General features: G+C 30.3%; 2 protein-coding genes across 2 annotated transcripts; one reads left to right on the top strand and one right to left on the bottom strand.

Annotated features, from left to right (window-relative positions):
• Nucleotides 1-3: 3 nt before the first annotated feature.
• LOC119674408 lies at nucleotides 4-7,477 on the bottom strand (the record flags this gene model as incomplete). The annotated part of the gene is made up of 4 exons (XM_038085546.1): nucleotides 6,601-7,477; nucleotides 348-810; nucleotides 145-288; nucleotides 4-72 (listed from the first exon to the last, which is right to left on the bottom strand). Coding segments are annotated over exons 1-4 (1,170 nt in total), but the record flags the coding sequence as incomplete, so codon positions are not given.
• Nucleotides 3,265-4,665, top strand: LOC119682966 (lipase 3-like). The gene is made up of 3 exons (XM_038096550.1): nucleotides 3,265-3,370; nucleotides 3,453-4,172; nucleotides 4,241-4,665. The coding sequence occupies exons 1-3, from the start codon at nucleotides 3,281-3,283 to the stop codon at nucleotides 4,619-4,621; spliced, it is 1,191 nt and encodes a 396-aa protein (XP_037952478.1). The 5' UTR covers nucleotides 3,265-3,280; the 3' UTR covers nucleotides 4,622-4,665.
• Nucleotides 7,478-8,695: the final 1,218 nt, after the last annotated feature.

Genomic DNA, 8,695 nt, shown 5'->3' with positions numbered 1-8,695 from the left:
CCGCAGTATGAGAACAATCCAACCGGGCCATGTTTGATATTCATCAATGTCGGAAATAATATCCACTTCCGTCTGAAATCATTATTAAAATATATTTAATATATTATTAATAAAAAAAACAATATTCAAAAACTATAAACTAACCTTGTCCCATATATAAAGTAATACGTGAAATGCACAATATGGCACCCAAATGCTCATAAGAATAATCCAGCCAGATCGACTGATTTGTTGGCGGGTCACTGCCCAACCTTTGGCAAGTAAGAGTAATATTAGCATAAATGTCGTCTATGCGAAAATATATAAAATATTAGATAAAAAAATTATAATATAATGCTTAAACATACTCTACTAAAAATATCTAAAATATCTCCAGCTGCTTGCATATTCGGTTCACCGACACCATTTAGAGCGAAATTGGTCAGATGCGCTGTTATCATTGTTAAACTAACAAATTCGCTGAGTAAACTTAGTGTAAACAATTTTGTTACAGGGTGTTTTTGTAGACGTACTGCATAAATTTGGACTGGCAGTAGTATAACGTAAACAAGTAAAAATATTAAATACATTTCCAATAGATTCTGTTGGTCGTATGAAAATTGATAGGTTAACGGATGAGTGGCCGAATTATTTGGATGATTATTGACCACATGAATATCATATTCCAAGGTATGTGAAAAAATATCTGCCAAAGTTCTTGTTGATGTTATTTTCACTTTTGTTTTATTGCCAAACTTCATCGGATCGTATGCATGCCATTTGCAGGTTGTTCGATTGCGGAAACAAGCCACCATTGCAACATACCAAAATCTGCAAAATCAATAGATATATTAAATATAATTATTAATATATTTATCATATAAATAATAAGCATTATTTTATAGTACACTAATGGTTTTTTTATTATATATACATTATTATACAGAAGAGAATTTAATATAGGTTTAATATAGGTACTAATAAATCTAGTTAAGAACCTTCTGTGTATAATTATTAATTTATTTACTATAACCCTTATTTACTAAAACTATAACCCGCTTTTGTCCATTTTTTCTTTATGAGTATGTGATTAGTATTAAATTAGTATCGATACCTTAGTTACCTTAGTCAATAATGAAAGAAATCATTCGATTACTGCTAAGTATGCAGGTGTACCATATCCCCTTGAAACATTCACAAACCCTGTAAATTGATTTTACAGAATTTACAGATTTACACCGTTCCACCAACAGAAAAAAAAAATAATAAACCTTTATTGCATCGGTTGGAGCCTATCTTTGGATACGAAGCTAAGTTGATGATTAAAAAAGTTGAACAAATAAAGCTTTAGTCGGAATCGTATGTAAAGCGTTGATTTCATAAAAGCTGTAATTCTTTGGAACTTATCTAAGGGTTCAAGAATAATATTCTAGAAAAGATGGGCCATAACATTAGCTGAATAAAAGCTAATGTGAGAACTGAGATTAAACTAAATAATGCTTTAGTTGGAAGCGTAAAAAGCAGCAGCCCTTTTGACATTATTTAAGGCTTTACGATTATTATTTTAGAAAAGATAAATAAGCGGTAGTTCTTCTAATTTTATTTAAGGATTTCAGATTAATATTTTAGAAAAAACGGGCGATAACGCTTAGGAAGCCTTGCAGGCTACAACAACATAACACTAGAAAGCAGTACGTGGTAGAATTAACTTTATGTAACTGAATAAATCTAATAGCTAATGCAAAGACTGAGGTTCAACTAAATAATGCTGTAGTTGAATTCGTATGTGAGGCCTGTCATCATGAAAGCCTTATGACCTTATTTAAAGGTTTAAGATTAATATTTTAGAAAAATAGGATCACTTCACTAGGTAGAGCTGTATGGTAGAATCAAATTCAATATAGCCGTATAAATTTAATAAGGTTTGTCAAGATTGTATTCTATAGATTTCCTACAGCTTTATTCCAATCCAGTTTAGAATATAAGAAAAACCTCGAAATTCTATATATTCTATATAATTTGGTTCCAGAAGGGTGAATGACTGTAGTTTATATTTTTTAGTGAAAAGTAAAAGTTCAGTTTTGATTAGACCTTAGTTTACAAACTTTAACGATTCAAAGAGAATTTTCTGGACGTGTTTTAATATTTCTGCTAAGAAAACATAAACCAAACATTAACAAACTTCATTTTAAAAAATATAAAGAACATTAATTAATTTAATGATATTTAAAACATTTAATTTCTTAATAGAAAAAGGAGACATGGAAATATTTAAACTACAGACCCTTAAAGTCTTTTTACTTCTCGAACCGCATAAATATATGATGTGTTAACTTATAAAGTCTAATCAAACTCAAATTTTCGCCATATGTTGGGTAGAGATAAATCTATTAATAAATTAAAGTTAATAATTACCGTAATCACCGTAATCAGTAGTAAAACTAATAAATTTTACAATCTTAAACAATGATTTGGATTTTCGAGTTTCACACTTGTGGTTTGGTTATTGATTTAATTGATAAGGAAATTAAAAATAGCTCTAGACACTTTAGTAAAGAAACATTGGTCATCGGTAGAAATTTATTATGCAGATCATATATATCATATAAAAATACTCCGAAGGGGGTTTAGTAGAAGTGTTTATCATAGCAGAGATAAGAAAAAAGAAAAAGAAACAATTTTGTTTATAATACAAAATTGAAAGAATTTTTATAAATTTATAACCTAGAACTATCTCTACAGATAATTTTCCTTCTGTAAATTTCAGATCGTCAGAAATGTTTTTCAATACGTCAATACTGATGGGATAGTTAGTTGATTTATTATATAAATAGCACAAAAATATTTTAAAATATGTGATAAATTGTTTTACTAGAAATAAATAGATCAAAACGTGCCATAGCTTAGTGGAACCTTAACGAAAATAGAGATATATTTGTTAAATTAGTGAATATGAATCAGCTCAGCGTTGCCATTTGTCTATGAGTCTCTATCAATAACTACTATTACAAGATTAATAAATTTACTTTCTAAAATTTTGATAGTTTTATTGTCTTCAAAATAAATGTTTAACTATATAAGTTCCCATATCGGTGGGGGTTCCAAAAAGAAATGTAGTTAAATTATCAATCGGCAATAAATTTTGATATACCATAAAAGCATATTGTCTTGATTTTTTTATCTGTGACAATCGCAATGGAAGACTGTCATATACTTGAGTTTGCAAAATAAAAAATCAAACCTATAGCAAATAAATTGCTATAAAAGGAGTAGACAATTACTTTTAGAAGTAGTTCAAAAAATGAAGACTTTATTATACGGTGTCGGTGTTTTAACATTCCTGTTAGCAGCAGGATATGTATCTGCAGGAGAAAGGCCCATCTCGGACTGTGTAATTAAACTGTTATAAACAATTATAACAATTTATTTGATGTAAATTGTTTTTTTTGTATTTGATATATTTGAAAATATAGGGAGAACGTATTGAGAATGATGGATATCCAATGGAGGAGCATACAGTAACAACAGATGATTCATACATTTTGACAATGCATCGCATACCATACTCAAAGAAAACCGGCCCAACCGGTGACCGTCCAGTTGTATTCCTAATGCATGGCATGCTCAGTTCATCGTCTGATTGGGTTTTGATGGGTCCCGGTAAAGCACTTGCATATATACTTTCCGATGCTGGTTATGATGTATGGATGGGCAATGCACGTGGTAATACTTATTCAAAGAAACATAAGTATTGGCCAACATACTGGCAAATATTCTGGAATTTCAGTTGGCATGAAATTGGTATTTACGATGTGCCAAATATGATTGATTACATACTTAAATATACTAAAAAATCACAATTGCAATATGTTGGTCACTCTCAGGGTACTACTGTATACTTGGTTATGATGTCTGAAAGACCTGAATACAATAATAAGATTAAGTCAGCTCATTTATTGGGTCCAGCTGCTTATATGGGTAATATGAAGAGTCCATTAACAAGAGCTTTCGCACCAATATTGGGACAACCTAATGCAATGGTTGAACTTTGTGGTTCTATGGAATTCATGCCTAGTAATCAATTTAAACAAGATATGGGTATAGCGACTTGTCAAGCAACTTCACCATATGCAGAAATGTGTGCCAATGAAATCTTCTTAATTGGTGGTTATGATTCAGAACAATTGGATAGAGTAAGTACAATATCTAATACAATATTATTGATACTCTATAATTGTGTCTTTAATTAATTAAAATATAGGATTTACTTGAACATATCAAAGCCACTTCTCCCGCTGGTGCTTCTGTTAACCAAAACTTACATTTCTGTCAGGAACATAATTCAAAGAAATTCCGCAAATTCGATTATAGTGTTATACGTAATCCCTATGAATATGGTACTATGTATCCTCCAAATTATAAAATCAAAAACGCTTTGGCACCAGTGATGTTGTACTATGGCGCCAACGATTGGATGTGCGATCTTAAAGATGTGCTACAACTACGCGATGAATTACCCAATGTACATCTCGATTATTTGGTAGAATTTCCAAAATGGGCTCACTTGGACTTTATTTGGGGTACTGAAGCTAAGAAATATGTATACGATAAAGTCTTGGAAATGATGATTGATTATGAATAAATGTACAATAAATTGTTTATTGTGAAGTTTTAAAGCAAAACCAACTTTTTTGACTTTTTTTTCGATCTGTATATTGACTATATAACAGATAAGAAATTTTGATTTCGGTTTTTAGTTAAGCTGTACTTTTTATATTTCATTATTATTTTTTGACTAATAGTGTAATTGAAAAATTTCAAAAATTAGAGAGTTTCGGTTATTTGGATGACAGATATTTAAGATATAAAGAGTTCCACGACTGAAGATTTGTTCGGTAGAGTTTTTTTTGGACATCCAAAGCTTACTTCATAATGAGACTTCGAGAATCTTCCTTATAGTTACAATATAATTTTAAATATTTATTGACTTAGAGAATTTTATGGTATCGAGAATTTTATACCATAAATTTAATTAATTTCCCGTTTCCTAGTCCAAAAACCATTAACTTCAGTCCAATCGATCTTTGGCTTTGTTCCATTGAAGTGGCTAGGTTTCTCTGCTTTGATTTAGGATGACTTCAAATAAAATCGAACCTACCACTACCGCTTATTCTTACACGTAAACAATCCACTCCAACCCCCGAATTTCATACTACTATTAGCTATCCACACCCTAAACGTAGTACATGCATTTGCAATTTTTTTCATATTATTTGTTCGATGGATATCCGCGGTTCACCACACAACAACAAAGTATTCTTCTAAGCCTAAACTATTTACAGACCTATATATTTTTTTAATATTATCTAATCTCTCTCTAGTCTCTTTCTATGACTTGACATATATTTATTATTATGTGGGAGTTGTTTTGAGCCAGTGCACTTAAGCACTTTTACTCTTGCTTAACTCGAGGTATTTACAAAACCGGCCTTTACACCTTGTCTAGATTATCACTTCATCATACTAAGCAATAATTAACCTCAGATCTGCATAATTAAAGTGAAATAAGATTCTAACTAAAAAGCTTAAAAGCCTAGAAACCTAATACGGAGAAATTAAAGCTAATATTACTCCACGATTCATACAAGTGAGACTATATAAATTTGTGTTTTAGGTCAGTTATGATGGCAGTGACTATTTTACTTAATATAAATTATTGTATTTAAAAGAGAGGTTTCGAACAGTAGCAAACTACAACAACAATATTTTTTTTTATTAGTTTAAGAAGTACCTTTCTATATCTAAAGTCTTTACACTATGTATTTAATTAGGTATGAGAAGTATTATAGTCTTTAATATTGAAACAGATTTAAGGAATATTCTAAGAGGAATTAATGATCAACTAAGAATAAGAAGTATCTCTTTATAAATTATAGTTAGTTCAATGGCTTTACGACTTCCTCGTGTTAATTTTTGGAAGTGTGTTTGCTTCTAAGTTATAATGAATGGAAACAACTACAGAGAAATATAATGTCTCGAAACAGTTATCAATTATTACTTTGCTAATTTAAAACTAATTTAAAACACGTTTTAATTTCAGTGGAAAAAACAAGACTGGTATACTTTTACTTTCAATGACGGGCGAATAAAGCGAAGAGGCATAATGAGAAGACAATTCACGTTAATAACTTTGTTGAATTAACAGTTCGGCATGAATGGTAGGTAATACCGATTGCTGCGTAAACAATAAACAGAACCGTATGGTTTTGTATTGTTGATATATACACGCGTATGTTAACGTAAATATGTTTATATATAAAAACAGATTTTGTTTTGAAGGTTTATTTAGAGCAGTCTGTTTAGGTGAATTTATTTTTCTTTTCTGTTTGCGAAGCGAAACAGATTGCATTTAAAAAATATTTAATAACAATTTCCGTGACGTAGAAAATTAAATTTCTACAATGGAATATAATAGCTTTTGTTAAATGTTTCTTATCTAATATGCCAAATGGCATGTAAGTTACAAGTTTACCGTGCTTATCACATTCCTTTATCTAAGGTGTTAGAATAATATTAGGGTAAATTTGATAAAATGACATGTACTTCTCCTCCAACACTTACCGTGGTTGTTGTACTTCACTGATAACATAAGTGAATTGATTTCCAGGCACAACGTTTCCAGGTGCATCTTCATCTACACACAATTCGCCCTGTGGACACGGCACACGTCGCAAAAAATCTCGTTTTGCGTGTGTATTGCAAGCAGAGTCATAAGCCAGTATTTGCACCCGTCTAAACATGTGCTGGCACGCACTTTCACGATTGTAATAGGTGCGATTGCTGTAGAAATCCACAAAAGTTGCCTTGTCCAGTACAACCAGTGTTACTGGTGTTGCAAATGAATCCTTCGATGTTATGTTGCCATAGATATAACCAAAAGATTCACGTTGCGAGTGTGCCTCCGCCTTTTGGAAGCCAAACTTGACAATGAACTTGAAGAATTCTTGTGTATTGAATACTCCTTGTACATGTGTGCCATCACTTACACACCATAGTTGTTGGAACGCCAATAGCCAGTAGAAGACCAGCAGCCATGACCATGACGGTTGTTGCATTGCGTTTTATTGCAATTTGCAAAAACAAATCGTTAGTGCACCAATGTGTATATTTTGTTAGTGTCTCCAGCAATTTGCTGCTGGGAGACAATTATTAATTGTGGCCAATATGTTTTTATATGTATATTTCCATATATTTTGCTTTGCAATAATTTGTTAATATTTTTCACACAACGTAGTTATCATTTTTTTTAAGATCTCAATATATTTTCATTCACACAACCACACGCAATTGTAGCAAAATTGATAAAAACAACAAAACACAATTGACGCTGTCATTTCAATAATATTCACCACACACAATTTGTATTCTTAGACTTGCCAACTAACAGTTTTTTTGTGGTGAATTTTTGATTTTTGTGGCAAGTCTTTCATTTTTGTGTTACATTGTTTATGCATTTTTTCTTAAGTTTTAAAATATAAAAAAAAAACTAAGTAACTATTTAATAAATGAAAAATTTTATTATTTTATTTACATTATTAGATTGTGTAAGGATGAAAAAATGTACTAAATTATGTTTTATATTAATATATATTGTATATGTTATATTCTGTATCCACTCAGCTGTAAGATTTTATGTGTTAAAAGGTTCCTTAAAAGTTTTAAGAGAGCTTCTGCTTGTTGAGAAAAATTTTATTCAATAATATGTCTGTCCCACAAGTTTCTCGTAGTAAACTCGAGTAAAACACCAGTACAAACTATGGGCGTAACACAAAGCAAAAATAATAAAATTTATTATTTTTGCACAAAGTAGCAGATTACGCTTTTTACACAAATTTTAATGAAACATCATTATGTAAAATCTGGCGAGAACAGATTTGTTTTTGAAAAACAAAACAGTAGAAATAGAAAGAACAAACATAAATATTTTTAAAAATTATTAAAAAATAATTTTTAGTTAAATTGAAATTTTATTTTAATAAAGCGAGTTAGAGTATTGTTGGTGATTAAATTTAATATAAAAAATGTATTTTATATTATTATTACAGACAAATATTAACTCGAAGTATATTAATTACTTTATATTCTGGCTGTGTTGTATTATTTAGTTTACTTAACAAAACACTTATGTTTTTTGATCCATTTCTCTATTGATTTATTTATAACAATAATACAATTAATATTTTAGATTTTTTTGCTTTCACCAGTGCCGCGCAAATAAACAATACGAACATTTAAATCAAACTAAAACAGCTAATTTACACATCAACACAAATATTACCTGAAATTAAATGTACGATTGAAGTCTGTGTAGCATTTTCAAATTTCGACGGGGATGTTATGCTCTCTTAGATGCTCTCTTTAACTCGAAATTTTACTGGTGGAATTCACTTGTTTTTCACAGAGTTACTCAAAGTTACTACTACATTTAAAAATTTAAATGTATAGTTGATATATTAAATCATATATATATATATATATATATATATACTAGCTGACCCGGCGAACGTTGTTTCCCCTTGCAATTAATTTTCCTGGCGTTCGTTGCGTTGCTCTTGACTTTCATTAGCACGTGTAATTCTATCCTGGTTTCTTACATCTTCATTGTTTTCTGCCGATCTATTTAACCGACGGTTCTGGAGTAATTGTGAATTCCGAG

This window comes from Teleopsis dalmanni, chromosome 2, assembly GCF_002237135.1.
Source record: "Teleopsis dalmanni isolate 2A chromosome 2, ASM223713v2, whole genome shotgun sequence".
Classification (NCBI taxonomy): Eukaryota; Metazoa; Arthropoda; class Insecta; order Diptera; family Diopsidae; genus Teleopsis; species Teleopsis dalmanni.
The sequence above is the reverse complement of the archived record's forward strand: the minus strand, read 5'-3'. Positions and strand labels throughout refer to the sequence as shown.